The sequence below is a fragment of the Marmota flaviventris genome, chromosome 14, assembly GCF_047511675.1.
Source record: "Marmota flaviventris isolate mMarFla1 chromosome 14, mMarFla1.hap1, whole genome shotgun sequence".
In the NCBI taxonomy this organism is placed as follows: Eukaryota; Metazoa; Chordata; class Mammalia; order Rodentia; family Sciuridae; genus Marmota; species Marmota flaviventris.
In genome coordinates, this window is record NC_092511.1 from 52,804,984 (window position 1) to 52,824,132 (window position 19,149).

The window sequence follows — 19,149 nt, forward strand, 5'->3', positions numbered from 1 at the left end:
AATTTTTTGTTTGTTTTTTATTTTCTTAATTAGTGTCTGTTTACAGTTTCTTGGAAAATCTGTCTTGAAAGACACAAACGACTCTGTTTTTTATGGTAGATTAGTTTCTCTTTTTCTGAGTATCATATGTGTTGTATTCTTGTAACCTGTTCTACTTACCAAGTTATTGGGACTATGTTCCATTATATTTTTGAACTTTTAAATTTATTGTGCTTTGGGGGAAGCAAATTACTCTTAAATGCATCTACTGTATGCTTTGTACAGTTTCATAATATAATTGAGACTTAACTCACAAATGCCAATCACCAATATCCAAAGTTTAAAATCTGCAAGAGAAGCAGTTACAGATTCTCTTTAAATAAGAGGCTCTTTGAAGAACAGATACTTGAAAACTAGGTGTTTTCTCCCCCATCCGTATATACTCAACAGGAAGATCTTGGGAAGGAAACAAAGTATTTGGATTTAATTTTTTATTATATCCTAATATGGTAGAAATTAATTGACTGAGTTTCATTAGAGAAACTTTCTTAGTGAGCTTTGAGTCTAGTGTGTGTTTGGTTGGTTGGTTTTCTGTGTATGTGTGTGTGTTGAGGACTGAACTCCGGGTAATCACACATACTAGGCAAACGCTGTACCACAGAGCTACATTCCAGCACCTTGAGCCTAGTTTTAACTCTGTTTTATTCCTGAGTAGGCTGCCATTAAAGTATCATCTGTATAAGGGGAGTAGAAATGATCAAAGTTGCCACCTCAACACACACTGGTAGACCTAGATATCTCCAGGTTATAAGTGAATCATAAGCACCTGGGTCTGTAGCCTTCTATCAAAGTGTTGTAATTATATCATGCATTTACTTACTGGAATTAACTAGTAATAAATTAAATTTGGCATCATTTGTTGCCATGAACAAGATAGTAGTAAAAAATTATTTTTACAGGATGCCCTTACCATTAAATTGATCTCATGGAGAGTTGGAAGTTGATATACTTTTTAAAGTAAAAAATGCCAGAACAAATTTAAATTTATCAAAACCTTTGTTAATTCTGTTAACTGCTTTCTTGGTGATGCTGTTAGTGGATTCTGGTTATTTGATATTTACTTATTGCTTTACTTCAGGGGTTGGCAAAGTATGGCCCAGGGGACAAATCTGTCCTGCCTGTTTTTGCAAATAAAGTTTCACTGGAACATACCCACATTTGTTTATGAATGGACTGCAAAACCCAAAATGTTTATTCTTTGACTTTATATTGAAAAGATTGCCAGCTCTGACTCTATCTCATTCAACAAAAGATCTGAAGCAGTCAAATTTTAGATCTAACCCTAAAGATATATGAAACGATCTTTAAAAATGTTCATGTAATTTATATCTTTTGTGGGAAAAGGTTGTAGAAGAAGTAAATTAAGGTGATTAATGTGTTTCTTTTTCTCAAGTACTTTCCACTCATTTGAGAATTTCTTCATAGTTACGCTTTATATGTAATAATGCCCAGCTGATTTAGTATGTTTTAGGGTCATTTCTTTCTCCAGGTGGTAAGCTTCCTACTCTGCCCTTTAAAAAGATAACAGAGAAGATACAAGAAAGATTTAATTTACAGAGAAATAAAATTTGGCCATATGTTAGTTTTTTATTTACCTTTCATGTCCAGGAGGAGCCAGTGCTTATCAGGTTTCCAATTAGGAAGTTATCTGATCCTTTTAAAAGTAATGTCTGTCCATTCCCTCTGTTGAAGCAAGTAAGTGCTGGGTCCCCTTGACGCACTCAAGTTTCACAAGCCTTGGGATCTTGAGTCTACCCTTTACTTTAGGGTTCATAATTGAGTGAGAACCTTTTCCCATCACACAATGAATATAATGAAGGTGTCAGAGTAACTTTTGTAGAGTTAGCAGGAGAGTGCCTTGAGACTAATTATTCAGTGTTAAATTTTTTTGTTCTGGTTCAGCTTCCAAAAGAGAAACTTGGGTTTGGAAAATGTGTTTATGAAATTTTTTCAGGCTTCTGACTATACTAGACAACAAAAATCAAGCATTATTATTATTTTTTTAATGATTTGGCAGGGGGAACTACCATGATGTGGCATTTTTTTAAAATATATATTTGGCATCAACTCAATAGTACATTTAATCTTCCAGCAGGTTTTAATTCATTAACATTTTGTATTCCTTTTTGATGTTTAAATAGTGAATTGGGCTGAGTTTGAAAATATCTTGCTTATATCTGTGGTACAGTTACGAAAATAGGAAAAAACGTTTATATAGGTTACATATGTGCAATAAACCTGGTGTTCTCCCCCACTCCCCCCCAAAAAAAATAAAAAGTTAATGTAAATCCAATAAGTCTGAACTAATAAGAATACTTCAAAGAACTTTTTCTGTTTTAGGTGAAAATATGGAATAGTCAAGCTTTACTTGCAAGATAGTTTTAAAATGTACATACACATGCAACAAAGGAGTAGAGAAATAGAATTTCTAGAAGATAGTGCAGGTCATCAAAATGATAAACTGTTTTTAAATTTCTAATCAGTTAAAATTGAGACTTTGTTTTCTACTTTGGTTTGTACTTATTAACAGCAGAAATATTTCAAAAAGGATTTTATAGTTCAAGTGTTTATGTCTAAAAAAAAGGTCCTGATCAGCTATAATAGCATAATACTTTCACAAGCATACAATCTCATTGTCCCTAAGTCTGGAGTACATTAGTAGTGGTGGAAAGAATATGAATGCTATCTGGGTTTTCTTTGTTTGTTTTTGGTTTGGCTTTGGGTACATTATTCAAACTTTGATATTACTTTTCACTGAACAGTAGAGTAATAATACCTTCTTTATATAGACTCTTGTAATGAATTAAATAATATAACAAATGTAAAGAACCCAGTTATATGGTGTTTGGTGTGTAGCTACATTTGTCACCTACTGTATCATCATCATGATTACTTCAGGTAGTCCTTTAGAATGATTGCTCTATGAGTAACTATGTGCTTTCCACTTAGTGTTTTTTGTACCTGAGTGGTGGATTTCCCTCACTTATTTACAATAAGGGACAAGGTGTGTGCGTTTGTGTTTTAATGATAGTACTAAGACATTATTACAATTGGAGAAGTGTAAATAAACTTTCGGGGGTATTTTGATACAGACAGCTTTACTAAACCGCCTGGAACGAATTTTCGAAGCATGTTTTCCTTCCATATTTGTCCCTGATGCTGAAGAGGAAGTTACTTCCCTGAAGCACTTGCTGGAAACAAGTACCTTACCAATAAAAACAAGAGAGGCCTTAGCTGAAAGCGGGTAAGTAGCAGACAGTTTTTAGATACCATGTGGTTTTGTGGGTTCTAATTTATATAAAGTTTTCTGATAGCATCAAGTATCTAAAAGGTTACTGTGTTGAAATTTAGTCGTGTTCTGCTAAAAGACTGACAATGAAGGGCTAGGGATGTAACTCAGCAGTAGAGTACTTGCCTAGCAGGTGTGAGGCCCTGGGTTCAATCCCTAGCAAACCGTGCCCCAGCTCTAAAAAAGACATAATGAACAAATTCCCTGCTTTTTTCTTTTCGTTTTGGTACCAGGGATTGAACCCAGGGGCACTTAACCACTGAGCCATGTCCTCAGCCCTTTTTATTTTTTATTTCAAGATAGGGCCTAAGTTGCTTAGGGTCTTGCTAAATTGCTAGGGCTTACCTCAAACTTGTGTCCCTCCTGCCGCAGCCCCCCTAACCACTGGGGTTACAGGTGTGTGCCACTGAGCCTGGCTTCTCTATTTTGAACTATTTCTTTCGATGTTTCTAAGTCAGTACTTTAATCAGTCAATGGCATGTATTATATTTTGATTTCCTAGTACAATAAATAAGCCTTTAGATCTTATCTCTGCTATTCTGCCTTCATCTTCCTGGTACACTTATGTTCTTGGTTATTTTTCTAATTTGGTATTTTCAATATTATAATTATTATGATGATCAAGTAAATTTTGTTCACTGCTAAGCCCCTGTTTTCTTTATCCAACTTTCTCTTGGACTTTGAGCATCCTTAATCTGAAAGTCCAAAATCTGAAATACTCTAAAATTCTGTCTGGACACAAAAGTGGCTCATGCTAGTCCCTACTACTTAGGAAGCTAAAGCAGGAGGATCACTTGAGCCCTCAGCATTTGTAATATAGGATTTATACACATTCAGGGCCAGCTGGTTCCCATCTCAAAAAAAGGAAAAAGTTTCCAATTTTGGAACATTTCAGATTAGGGGTACACAATTGATACAGTCTAGACAAATCTATAAAATCTGAAACATTTATGGTCCCAGCCTTTCTCATAAGGAATATTCCAGCTGTAATTGCCTGTCTTTCTCATTTACTGAGTCTTTCCCTACCCTCCAGCAGCCTGTTAGGTTTGCTTACAATTAAAATTATACTATCAGGTTGTCCTTCCTTCCTTTCTTTTTTTTTTTTTTCCTGAAGCACAAAGAGCTCTTCCTCCTCCCTGTTGTCTTCCTCATATCTAAAATGATTTCTGTCTAGGTCTCTTACTCATGTGTTCTCTTGAGACTTCCTTTTGCTCGTATCCCATTTTGGTGGAGCATATTTTCTAATAACCTCCTGAGGGGGAAAAATACATGGGAGACAAAATTTTATTTTATTCTACTTTCACATTGAATTTATAGTTTAAAATCTTCTTTTTGCTGCTGACCTTCTGAAATTTCACAACAAAGTGTCTTGATAAGAATTGGTTTTCATTCATGATGTAGGATCATTCAATCTAAAGGCTTCTGTTATTGAGTATTGAGCATTTCTTTTATATTATTACCTCAACAATTGCCTTCCTTCCGTTACCTGTTTTCTCTTTTGGGAATTCCTGTTAATTATTGGATCTTAAAGGGTCTAGATTGATTTTTCTCATTTTAATTTTAAAGTTATTTTTATTTCTGGGCTGTACTTTTGCATTTTATCATTCTCTGCCTCTTTAAGTATCCTCCCTTCCTGCAGGTCACTCCTTTTACTTGGCTAAGTCAGTTATTGCTTCTTCATCCCTCTGTGACCTCAGTATCTATAATATAGAATTTAGGTATCCCTCAATTTTGTTGAAGATTGAGATTGTGTTTTGCTGCTTGGTTTTTTGTTTGGGGATAATTTCTGAGAAAAGTGGGGAAAAAACAAGATTTATATTGAGCTGTTTTAAAAATATTTAGTTGTATGTATTTTTAATGTGCTATTTATATAGATAATTCATATTCTTGGATTCAGTCTTTTCTCTCCAAGTGATTCATTCTAAGGAAATAGTATAACTTACAATAACACATACACCATAAGATACAGGGAGAGAGTCATGACCTTACTAAGAGCTGAACAGTAAGAATATGAGCCTGGCATGGTGGTACACACTTTGATTACAATAACTCAGGAGGTTGAGGCAGGAGGATTGCAAGTAGGACAGCCTTGGCAACTTAGCAAGACCCTGTCTCAAAGTAAAAAAATAAATGAAAGGGCTGGGGTATAGAGCGCCCCGGATTCAATCCCCATAACCACCAAAAAAACTTAAGAACTGTAGGGTTGTAGCTGAATAAATGATGGTGCATCAACCTAATAGAACATTACACAACCATTGGAAAAGTCCATCCTTACCACAGGGGATATGTTCTAAAACTCCATGGATGCCTGAAACCTCAAATAGTACTACATTTTTCCCTATACATTCATACCTTTTATAAAGGTTTATTTATAAGTTAGGTATGAAAAGAGATTTAAAATAATAATAAAATAGAACAACTATAACAATGTATTATAATAAAATCTATGCAGATTTATTTATCAAAATATCGTATCGAATTCACCTTCTGTAATGATGTGAGATGATACAGTAACTATATGATGAAATGAAGTGACATAAATGCTCAGAACAGCACCTAATATAAAATTTATGAATTCTTTATTTCTAGAATTTCCCCTTTAATAATTTCAGACCATGGTTGACCATGGGTAGCTGAAACCTCAAAGTGAAACCACAGTTAAGGAGGAACTGTTTTACATTTGTAAACAAGGAAATGTTTAAAATGTAAAAAATACAAAAGTATAGATATGCTATAATTGCAACTCTGTAGATCAAGATTCAAGGAGAAAACACAAATATTAAATAGCTATATTAAGGTAGTGAAATGCTAAGTGATTTCCTTTAATTTTCTTTTATAATAAAAGGCTACATTTCTACTCATTACTGGCATATTGTTTCATATGAATTACTTTTCTAATAAGTATGGCTCTTGATTTCATTCACATAACCATTGTACACCGATGTTAGACATAAGATAATTGGAATGTGTAATGTGTCATGGTCATATTAAAAGTGAAGTTCATAATGAAAACTGTTTCATTCATAATGAAACCTGTTGTTGGTGGCTTTATTATGGTCTTTGCAGAGAACTGCTGGATGTGTGGACCGAACTACAGGATATCCATGATGCACATGGCTTGAGATATCAGTGGGGCGGCTCCCATAGCAACAAGAAGCTTTTGTGCTCCTTAGGAATAGACACACGAAATATTGTGAGTTTGTTAGTACTTTGAAAAATTCTTTCAAATGCTTTTTAAATTTTATACTCTGATAAACCGTAACAAGCCTATTCCTCAGAAAAGTAAATGTTTGTTTTAAGTATGCCAACTTTTAAACATCAATCTACCTAAATGTTTCTCCAAGCAATATTTCCCATTTTTTAAAAAAGTCATTTTTAGTGTTTTCCCTTAACTATAAAAAGAGAGAATTGGATCTAGGAGAATTGGAAAAAAAAAAAAACTCCATATGGGCAATTTAACAATTAATTCATCCATTCACAATGTATGTAATAAAGCATTGTAAGCATATTTTGGAGACTAAATATGTTCTTTATCTCTAACACATGTTTATAGCTCTTCACGGGCAATAAGAAGCAGCCTGTTATAGTGCCCATGTATGCAGCAGGATTGGTAAGTACAGAAGTGTCTGTGCATGTATTTGTCATTACTGCATTTATTCTGTAAAATCATATTACATAGAATGACAAGTGTATGTTGACAATTAGGGTCGAAATCTTAGTGATACACACACACAAATGCCCTTTTTGATATCGTAAGCCTCTTTAGTCTGTCTCAGGACATTTTTCAATATTTTATTAATTATATACTTTTTAAATTTTGTTTTAGATATACATGACAGCAGGGTGTATTTTGACATATTATACATACATGGGGTATGTAATGGGTATAACCCATTACAATTTTGATCCCATTCTTGTGGTTGAACATGATGTGGAGTTATACTGGTCATGTTCATATGAGCATAGTATAGAAGTTGATTGGATTAGACAAAGGGGAATGAAGGGAAGGGAGGCGGGATAGGAATAGAAAAGACAGTAGAATGAGTTGAATATAATTTTCCTATACTGTTTTTAAATTGAAAATTATTTTTAGTAATATTAGTGCTTATAACTTTAAAATGCACCTGTGAAGAACTCTCTTCTAAACTTGATTTTAAAAGAAACTGAAGCATCTGAAAACTCAAAGGTGTTTTTTTTAATCCAAATTGTTATTAATTTTAAATAATGCAAAATTGAGGCAATGGATGTACATAAAAGCTTGGAAATACCAAATTATAGTAAACAATAATGAACTAGGACCCATAATTGTTCCTTAGTTTCTCCATTGTTTTAAATGTATTAATTTTTGTTTTTTCAGATATGCCAAGTAGTCTCAGAAAACTAAGGCATTTTCATTTGGTTCCTTATATAACCTCAGTCACATTTTAAAGTTTGATGTTTGTGTTTTTGGTGAATAAAAATATCCTACCATACTAAAAATTTTCAAGTTATGGGAGCCAATAACTTGTAAAATAAGGAAAAAGATACTGTGTTTAAGAATAGAAAAAATAACACTTGATATAGTAATTTAAATTTTACCACCCACATGCACTTGTGAAAGTGAATTTGCTATGGAACTTGACCTTTTTAGAACCTATAACTTTTTCCATGAATAAACACTAATTGTTATTGAATTAAAACATTTCAGGTTTTTTCTGTTTTGTGAGATTTGTTTTTTTCTGTGCTTGAGCTTTCTTGCCAATTTCTGCCCCTTTGTAAATAGTTATCTTATACTTTAAAGTTACCTGCATTTTCCCTACATTCTTTTTTACTGTAGGTCGGACACTCTAGAATATTTAACTTTTTGGTTATTTGGATTTCCCCCCCACTAAAAGAATCACACTCCAGAGGTGGTTGCTGTTAGATTGTCATATCTGAGCAGGAACTAGGAATTTCATTTGTAGGAGCTTCTATACATTATGCTGAAGGTAGTAACCTCTTGCTCATGTGTAGCCTCACCACATTAGCCAGTTCTTTGAGGTTTGAGAGGAGTTAGAGCTAACATTTATGTTTTATTTTTTCTACCTTATCACCTTTATTATTGATAATTTTCTTAATCCCAAAGTTTGTTTAGTGCATATAAATGTATCTTCTCTCCATCTTTGGCATTCATTTTGAAACATATTCTAATATCAAATTTTAATTATATGTGAATTTTTCCTCATGGTACATTTCACATGCATAGGTCAATAATTGAATTGCATTTGGAGGAATAGTACCTGAAATCATTATTTTGGTGGTGGGGGATGCTGGGGATTGAACTCAAGGGCACTTGACCACTGAGCCACATCCCCAGCCCTATTTTATATTTTATTTAGAGACAAGGTCTCACTGAGTTGCTTAGTGCCTTGCTTTTTGCTGAACCTGGCTTTGAACTCGTGATCCTCCTGCCTCAGCCTCCCCAGCTGCAGAAATTGCAAGTGTGCACCGCCACGCCCAGCTGTAATCATCATTTAATTCACTGTTTCTCAAACTTTAATGTATATCAGAATCATTTGAGAGACTTGTTAAAACATAGATTGTTGGGTACCACCTCCTGTTTCTTTCTTAAGAGTTTTAAAGTATGGGACTTGAGATTTTACACATCTGACAATTTCCCATGTGACACACAAACTGCTGATTTTGGAGACTACAGTTTGAGGACCATTTAAGTGATGGGTTTAAAATAGAAGCCTTGGGTGACACTGGTAATTGTTTGGCATATGTATATTCTTGCATCAGAGCACTTTAGAGAGCCTATATAATATATAGGGTATTGAGTTAGACCTTGAAATTATTTTCAGTTTTCTAGCCACTAGAGTAAGACCTTTCATGTATACTGTTATAAAGAATTGAATCTGTGAGTTGCTTTCATTAGCTTAGTCCCTGTTTTACAGGGAGTGAGGTTTTTCTGAAAGCATGTTTTTAGAAATTTACAGATTCTAGCATTACCGACTTGTCAACTTTGATTTTTTTTTTTTTCCCCTCAGTTAAGGATGGCTTTTGTCTGGAATTTAACTTTTAATTGATAAATAGTCAGGAACTTATCAAATATTATTTCTAAATATGTAAAGCTTCACTCTTTTTAGGTCAGTGGCCTGGATTATCCATTTTTTGTTTTGTTGATACAAAATGTTGATCCCCCACCTCGCCCCACCCCCAGTTTTTATACCCATCCAGAATGTCTTTCTTCAGAATCCATTGGAACATGTAAGATGGTTTACCCTCTGAAATGGCAGTGTCTCTACCATGCCAGTCTAAGAAACTAAATACTAACTCAAGTGCCTTAGTGGAGGAGGTGAAGCTCAGTGGTAGAATGTTTGCTTAGCATACACAGTGTCCACAGTTCTAACACCAACACCACATACACAAAATAAAACCAAATACCTCATAGGAGTCCAAGATCAAACACTAAGTTGACACTAAAGGATGTAGACATCACAAAATAGAATCAGCTCTCACTTCTCCAAGCATACAAAAGTGGCCCTTTCCTACAACTTCATTCTTAATCATCATAAAGGGTTGGATTGCCAGGTGTGGTGGTGCACACCTGTAATTCCAGTGGCTAGGGAAGCTGAGGCAGGATGATCACAAGTTCAAATCCAGTCTCAGCAACTTATCAAGGCCCTTAGCAACTCAGCAAGACCCTGTCTCTAATAAAAGTATTTTAAAAAGGGCTCAGGATGTAGCTCAGTGGTTAAGCACCTATAGGTTCAATCCCCAGTACCCTCCGAAAAAAAAGACGTGTTAGATTCTTCCCACACCCTCATCCCAAGTTGCATGTATGCTTTTGTGTGACAGTAATAAATATGCTCTTTAAAATGTCTGATTTAAAATATAAGATCTGGGGCTGGGGTTGTGGCTCAGTGGTAGAGTGCTTGCTTAGCATGTGTGAGGCACTGGGTTTGATTCTCAGCACTACATAAAAATAAAAAAATAAAATAAATGTCCATCAACAACTAAAAAAATTTTAAAAAAAATAAAATATAAGATCTGGCTTCAAAAACACTTGATTATAAAGTTATGATTATAAAATAGTTTCTATTATAATGCTACAAGATTTTCTGTAATCAAAATATCTTTAGTAATTTCCAAGTAAGCTTCATTTGTTTTCAGCTTATTTCAGTGCACAATTTTATGCCAATTTTTTTTTTTCTTCAAAAAAGGAGGATGTGACCATTATTATGTGAAGCTTTTTCTTAAAAAAAAAAAAAAGAAGAAGAAGAATAGTACTGGTATTACTAAACTGTCTTTGGTGCAAGATTAGGATGCACAGCATACTCATGAATATATTTTAAAATTGAATGTCTAAATCAATACACATAATGGTGGGATTCATTATTATATATTCATACATGCACATGATATAATGATATAATTTGATCAATATCATTCCCTGGTATTTCTCCTTATCCCCCCCGTCCCTTTCCTTTATTGATCGCCTTTCAGTTTTCATGAGATTCCTGCCCAACACACACACACACACACACACACACACACACACACTCACTCCTATACACCTTTTCCTCTTTAGCTTCTACATATGAGAGAAGACATACAATCCTTGACTTTGAGTTTGGCTTATTGTGCTTAACCTAATGTTCTCAAGTTCTATCCATTTTCCTACAATGACAATTTAATTCCTCTTTATGGTTGAATAAAACCCCATTGTGCATATATACCATATTTTATTTTATCCATTCATCCACTGACCAGACACCTAAGCTGGTTTCATAGTTTGGCTATTGTGAATTGGATGTACACCATTTCATCATAACAGTTTAGCAAACATTTTTCTGGTCTGGAAAAAAAAAAGATTAACACATATTGATTTATGTATTATAGTTGAAATATTACACTTGAGAAATTTACTACAGTGTTGCAAAGTATAAACTACAAAATGTAATCTTCTGTATTGAAAGATTCTGGCTTCTATCATTGGTTTCATTTTAATGCCATCCTTGATGCCACTCTTATGTTTACCATTAGTACTGCAACTCTTGAAACAAACCACACGAGTGAGCTTTGGAAATATACAGACTGTGGTGCACTGAGAATTCTAGGCTCCCAGCTCACAGTGCAGGAGGAGACAAATGTGCATTCATATGAATAAATTGCTGTTCTGTTTATCTTTTAAACAGGAAGTCAAATTAATTATATCATGTGGTAATTATACAGTGAAAGGTTATAAACCAATTTTCGGACTGAAAAAACAGGGTGGTGATGATAATTCGGTGAAATACAAGTTTATGGGTTGATTTTTCCCCCACCCACCCATTAATGTCTAATATACCTTTTTCAGGGCATGTTAGAGCCCACCAAGGAACCATTGAAACCACTCTCTGCCGCAGAAAAAATTGCTTCCATTGGTCAGACAACCACCTTGACACCAGAGATGAACACATGTACATCTGATCAATTCCAGGTAAAAATATCCATATTTATACAGATGTGTTTTGCATATATTGACACATGTCCACATGTACTTTTTCCTTACTATATTACTTTGTTTTGATGATGGACATGGTATTGATTGTTAATTAACATTCCTTGAAATACAATGAGCAAATTATCTCTACTTTTCAAAAACAGAAAGGCATAATATGAAAACAGGGTAATTGTGGATAAGTTTTTAAACCAGCACATGCCTTAGTCTCTTGACTTATAAAATGAAGAGTTTGAAGAAGGGATCTCAAAAGTATATTGCAGTTCGAATATTATATGATCATAATTACCAACTCAAATCTGGTAAGTGCCAAAATAATAAAAAAATGGGAAACAATGCATTTATACCAACTCTTCAGTTCTATGGTATGTTTTTACTGAAATCCTTTAAAAATTTAGAAAGCAACAAAAGCTGTCTTACCTTTCTTACGCTTTACTTCTTTGGCACATTTAAGCACAAGCTTTATTTCAGTTCAGTATGCTTATATTAAAGTCTGCCCTCTCACTTTGTAGCTGGAGAAAATAGGCCTTTTTGGCTTGCTTACTCTTCCCACATCAAATTAGAAACTGACTCAGTGCTGGTTAAACATTGTTTTGTTAGTGAACACTAACATTTCTAAACCATGTTCTTGCCATGTGTGTCATTTCTTAAGCTTAAATACCATCTTCAATAGTATCTAACACAAAAATGTACTTTTGGATAGCTTTGCCCAAAATGTGTATTCCATTGAACACAAATCCCCAGCAATGGTCTACTAAAATAAGGTTCCAGGGTAAAATAATTGGGAAATAATTCTTATACCTCCAAATCCACCCTTGAAGACTAGCAACACACACAGTAAAGATTCTGAGGAGTCATGTAGTAAATAATCCTATTTAATTCTAACTCATTTCTCAAATTTACCTGGCCCCAAGACCCTTTTGCAGGGGCAGGGGAGAAAAGCACTCCTGTAGAATCAGTATTTTTAAGAACATTAGAAAATGATGCATAAGTCCACATCTCATTTGTGTTTCAAGAAACATCTAATGTTACTGCTGCATACCACGGTGGTTATTCTTGGGCATGGTTTAAACATCAATTTGAAGCCATTGAATTACTGGCACAAAATTAGTGGGCAAGGTAATCTGATGTGTACAGTGCTTGGCTTTACTGATGGTTGGGCAAGCAGACAAGGTGGCTTCAGCAAAATATCTCAGTAGGTAGAATCTTAGTTAACTTTCCTTTCATTGCCTTGATATTGCCTTCTGGCTATCAACTGCTATCACAACCCTGCCTATCTGTGAATATTCCAAAATTACCTCTCCCTTAGTACATTTCCACTTCTACTCTGTCAACATTCTTATTTCTATAGAATTAGGAAAGTAACTACTTGGGACATTTACTGAAAATAAAGCTTTCTTACTGAAACATTTATTGCTAAGTTTTGCTTGCCTTCTTCCTCTCTTCAGCCAACCACTTCCACATGTTCAGCCCCATAAGCTATTGCATATTTTATTGGAGTTAGCTGTTGCCTGTCATTTTTGCCCCTTGTTGATTTGATCTTACACATTCATTTTATGCATACCTCACAGCTTGTCATCTTTTATATAGTTTAATTTTGACTTGATTAAAAGCATATTCCACATGATATAATAGAGAACATGTGTTAATTTAGAATTCTGTAAGATGTCTGACCTCCACCACTGAATTGTATGACCCTTGCTTGGCTCCATCTCTGATTCAGGTTAAAATAGTTAACATCTGAAGTGCATTGTAAAGATGCTCCTTATATAAAATGATATTTCCACTAGTCTTTGGCATGCCATATAATTTAGTTTTTATTTTTGGTCATGCAGTAATACTGTTAATATCTTCCCAGTAGTCATATTTTCCAAATGAAATAGCTCTATCCCATAGTACTAGAAGCTTACTAAAATGTGTCAAGAAAAATCTCTTCAGTACCTAATTTTTTCTTTCCCACCCCTCCAACCAGCAATGTTGTATAATTCCCATTGTGACAGTGCTTTTGGATCTTCTCGTTCTGTCCCAGTTTGGTACCCATTGAGTTTGGTTGTGTTGGACTTTTTTATTTTCAGGCTGGCTTAGATTTCTTGTAACCATTGTATCTCTTCTTAAGGAATTAAAATGCTTATTAATAATTGTTAATGGTATTTTTCTGAGATACTTTTACCTGAAAAGACAGCTCATGTGTAATACTGATACCTTTTGTTTTTATTCACTGTCTTTTTTTTTTTATTTTTTTGGTGGGCGGAGTGCAAGGGATTGAACCCAGGGGTGCTTAACACTGAGCTACCCTCCCAGCCCTTGTTCACATTTTATTGAGGCAGGGTCTCACTGAGTTGCTAAGGCTGGCTTTGAACTCATGATCCTCCTGCCTCATCCTCCCCAAGCTACTGTGATTACAGGCAAATACCACCACACCTGGCTCTACCCACTGAATTTAAAGGTCACGTTATTCGTGGTGCCATTACTGCTTGCCCCCTCAATAAATACTTAAACCACACGTTATTCACCGCAATAGAGCAATATTTCTGAGAAGCAGTAATAAAATTAGTCCCCACTAGCAACTTCTCATGGGCTGCTTGATGTGACTTTTTTAGTTGTGAATCAGAATTTTAAAACTAGAAGAAAAAAATACCTAATACCATAATCCATTTTTTCAGAAAGAAAATATTTGGAAAAACTGAGTGACTTGCCCCAAATCATACATTAGTGGTACCACTAGGACTAAAATCCAAATCTGTTTCCATTCTGCATATTTGTTCTTTTTGTTATGATCTTGTTTTCGAAGTGCTTTTGTCTCTGCGGTAATCGTTTATATCACATTATTTCAAGTTTTAAAATGCTTCATCCCAGTGCTTTCTCTTTGAGTTTCCTTACCTGTAAATGTCAATAGCCAATTTTTGCTTACCTATTGTTTTTCATCTTCATTCCTGCTAAATGTTGATTTATGTTCATATCCATTCTTATAATTTTGGTTGTGTCCTCAAAATGCCATATACCTGTATGGAAAGGTAATATTCCGACAAACCACTGAGATATTTCTTAGTACCCACCTCCTTGACATTATTTAAATAGAACATATTACAGAGTTTCCTTCATTCATCCAGAAATTTTGTTTTTGCACAAATCTAGTTTTGTCCACCCATTCATTGAATATAAGTAAAAGGTCTTATTGATCCAAAAGTGGAATAAGTTGAATCTGCTGGACTGCTTAGTTTTGTTTTCTGGGATGAGCTCAAAAAAGGTCTTTTCTAAATGTTTATTAATCTTGCCAGATAGATTTTAAACTAAACTTTTACCAGCATTTTAAAAACTTATTTGAAATAATTATAAATTCATAGAATGTTGCAAAGATAACACAGAGAAATACCCTATTCCCCAAGATACATCTTACATAATTAAGGTAAGAATAAAAACCAGGAATATGATATTGGTATAATATGTGTATGTAGTTCTGTATTACATGTAGAATTAGGTAACTACCACTGTAATAAACATACAGAACTCTTTCATTACCATAAAGAACTCCCTTAATAGTCACATTCCACTCTCCCCAACTGTCTTTTATCCATAGAACCTCTAATATCAATGTTTTACTTGGTTTTTATTCTCTTCCTCAATGTCCAAGCTGGACCAAATTTTTGGAAATTAAACACTTTTTAATTTTGCCTATCAGTAGTATCCCAGTTATATCAACACAATTATAATATCATGGGATTAGACTTTCCAAAATTTCAAATTTCCAGAATTTAGGCTTCTGTCCACAGTGTCTTTACCTACCCAGGAATATTTTTTTTTAAAGGAAAAGATGACATGTTGATATTAAAATTCTAAAAAAACCACAAAAACACAGGTTATTCCTAAAAGTCGCCCACAGCATTCCAAAACGAGAAAAACCAAAAAATTTTTTTCCTTTTAAGAATATTCTTAAAATGAAATGAATACTCATTTTTAAAATGTTTTTAAACTACCTTCCATTTTATATAAACATTTGCTTATTTTACCTTTATATTTGGCAGTTATGAAATTTTGAAACCTAGAATAGTCAAATAAGTTCTGAAAATTCTTTTTAGTGCTTTATTTTAAAAATTAAATTCTGTTATCAGATAAGTAATTGATAAGTCAGAAAAGTTTTTTTTTTTAAATGTAAGTCCCATCTATTGGCTCATAATTTCTTTTTTGGAAAATCATAAACTTAGAGACCTTGGACTTTGAACCTTCTCATTTATAGGGAGATCACTAAATTAACTGAATTATACAAAGGTCATACAACTAGTTACTTACTGGTTACTTAATGTTGAACAACCCAAATCTCATTTTCAGTATGGTACTTTCTCTAATATGCTATATTTTATCTGTTAAGAAAGTTTAAATGACCAGTCATTTAAAATAAATTTAATCACTTCTTAGTGAAAAAAGTCCATGAGTTTTTAAAATATTTTCTTATTGATCAAGCTAATAGTTTGACAGAATCAATTCATAAATTTGTTTGAAAATGTAAAGATAATCCCATTTCTGAGGTGAAGTTGTTTTTTTTTTTTTTAATGTCAGTAAGCTGTACTGTTTATAAATTTTGCAATTTCAGTTTGTGTTATATTTGTAGGTAACCTTCTGAAATTGTAAATTATCCCAATTTTTGTCTTTAGGTACTTTGTTGCCTAGTAGTCTTATTGTAATAGTTTTTTATTTTGCTTTGTTTATTAAGGATTCTTTACGTTGCTACAACCTGTACTGATTAATTTTGATTTTTTGGTTTTCAACTCTAGGAGTCTCTACCACCCGTCCAGTTTGACTGGAGTAGCAGTGGCCTTACTAACCCTTTAGATGGTACGTCTCTCCGTAGAGCCTCTAGCACCAGAGCTAGAGTTAAGAAAGCTACAAAGTTCAGACAAACTTCTCTCTGCTGATTTCCCTTTTTGTTTGAACATAACTTAACTTTGGAAATTCAGGCTTTCTTTCTAAATAGTAATTGCTCAAGAAACCAGCTGTTACTATTATTAATAGTATTTATGGTAGTAGCAAGGTACAATTTTAGCTTCTTTATCTTAGGTCAAAAATAAGCTTATTTTTTACAGATATCTAGATAGCTTAAATGATATTTTAGCTAGGACTGATTTATTTCAAATTTTTTTCTGTAGTTTTAATTTACGGAATTTTCTTGAATGCAAAGTCTTAACGGCTAGAGGCTGCTTCAAAGCACAATTATTTAACCAAAAACAATGTGCGGATCCATATTTATTGACTCAAAGTAGTTTTCAGATTTAATATTTTATAGAGCACTTATATGCAAATGTAAAATGAATGATTTTCATGATCCTTTTCTAAAATTTATCTCCAAATGCTAGTAGGTAGTTCCAGAAAACATTGGTTTTGCTTATAGCTTTAAAAGAAAAATCTGAAAATGGAGTAACTTATTCTAGTAATGTGGGGTCTTTAAAATAACACACAATACTAGTTTCTAGTGTTCACACCACAGGTTTTCAGTGGACCCTGAGATACAATTGTTCCTACTCCTTGTGCTGCTTAAGTTTGAGCCTTTGTCCAGAATATCTGTCATTATCATCTCAATGGCAGTTGTCATTGCCATTGTCTAAAACACCATCAGTTTTGCCTTATAGCGTAGGTCCTAGGATATCTGGAAAGCATCCAATTGAATAACAGTGCTGAAGGAAAGCCTGGATGCACCTTTTGCTGTTGTCTGGTGTCTTTAGTCAAATCATCATGCTTTTTATTAACAACTTCTTTAAAAATGTATACTATTTCTGATTACTGTTTCAGAGTTAAAGGGGAACAGTACAGCTTAAGGTTGCACATCAGGGTAGGGCAGTTATGACATTCCTTATGATTTTATTTTAAACTAAGTTAATGTATGGTGCGTGTCCTGAAACTGACAACTTTGTCATTTTTTTAAAACACCATTAATTAGAAACCAGTATTACTAACGTGAAAGATTGATTTGGGCATGTATAGTGAGTGATTTAATGTTGGGTTGAGATTAAAGTATTGTTTCCCTTTAACGGGTACGCTTTCCCCTGGATCTTTCTGGTATGGCTTCCAGTTTTGATTGAAAGAACTGAACTCCTAACTAAAACCTTACTAAGTGTTACGTTCTTTACATTGTACATGAGAAAATGTACATTGAATTAAATTGTTACTTTAGAAATGTCCTTAGTAATGAAAAACTAATACTGTACACGTTGTTTTAATGTTGATTTTTTAAAATGTGTAATGACTACTAATTATAACCTGCATGTTCAAGTGTGTGTCTTACCCCTTTTTACACATAACCCCTCCTCCCTTGGCTTACCTTCTGTGTGGCTGCCTACCAACACGGTCACTGAATTTCAAGCTAGTGGAGGTTCCACTCTTCTGAACCTTGATTTCTTTGGGCCCGTGGATGACAGTAGCTCTAGCAGCAGCACCACAATCCCAGGTCAGCAGAGTGTTAAAACCACAATTCTAGTTAATTTACTAAAAGCATGACCACAACAATTGACTTTCCTATAAACAAGGAAACAAGTAGACTGCATTCTCCATAATGTCTTTTTAATACTTTTCTTTCATCTATCTGTTGTTATTTTCTGTTATCTGACTACAAGTGACTTGTATGAGATATTTTTAGTAAAAACTTTTTTAGAGTGTAATAGAGGTAGTTTCTAGCAATAATATAGTCCTAATGTCCTTAGAGAGTTAAAGGCAAGATTTTTTCCCCCCATAAGTAGATAATGTGAGGTTTTTATATGCTTATTTTTTAAAGCATATTCTATAAAGCCACTTGAAAAAATAGACTTGAGATATAAGAATATTTTTAGTACACATAGAAACTTTACATTGTAGTACCTCTGATAACATAACTTTGAAATTCTAGCATTTTAGTTTACTAGTGCTGCTAAATATATATTTAGGTTCCAGAATGCTGGAGTTAGCACACAGTCCTACATAGAACTATTATTGTTTTTATGTAGCTCTTAAATCAAAAGTATACTGTTAGTTTTCCATGGAGAAAGAAAAAATGTTAACAAATTTAATAGTAGAAAAAATTGCTATGAGATACTAAAAGTAAGAAATTAAAACTTACTGGAGTGCCTGTTAATATTTAGCCCTGCAAAAGTTCAGTTCATTGACCAAAGAACTAATGTACTTTGTCATTTATAACTGAATAAAGGATTAAAATTTTAATGGCATTTTTATGTTTATATTTGTTTAGTATGATTTTAGTGAATCCCTGTCATTCCTAATTGTGATCTGGTACTCATGCCACATTGATCAACAGGCAGCCACTGGGGTGCTATATAGATGCCAATACTTAAAATGCATAGTGAGGATCCCTTTCTGTGACCACTAGTGAACAATT

At 33.8% G+C, this 19,149-nt stretch overlaps 1 protein-coding gene across 4 annotated transcripts in view; it reads left to right on the plus strand.

Moving 5' to 3' along the window:
* Aftph (aftiphilin) overlaps nucleotides 1-19,149 on the plus strand; it is a 62,482-nt gene that overhangs the window by 31,548 nt on the left and 11,785 nt on the right. For 2 of the 4 annotated variants that reach the window (XM_027934334.2, XM_027934335.2), the window contains exons 3-8: nucleotides 3,132-3,283; nucleotides 6,395-6,521; nucleotides 6,882-6,938; nucleotides 11,649-11,771; nucleotides 16,562-16,622; nucleotides 18,145-18,228. In XM_027934334.2, the coding sequence (XP_027790135.2) occupies nucleotides 3,132-3,283; nucleotides 6,395-6,521; nucleotides 6,882-6,938; nucleotides 11,649-11,771; nucleotides 16,562-16,622; nucleotides 18,145-18,228 (604 nt within the window). The remainder of the gene's footprint in view (nucleotides 1-3,131; nucleotides 3,284-6,394; nucleotides 6,522-6,881; nucleotides 6,939-11,648; nucleotides 11,772-16,561; nucleotides 16,623-18,144; nucleotides 18,229-19,149) is intronic. The other 2 variants (XM_027934336.2, XM_071601643.1) reach the window with 2 other exon arrangements.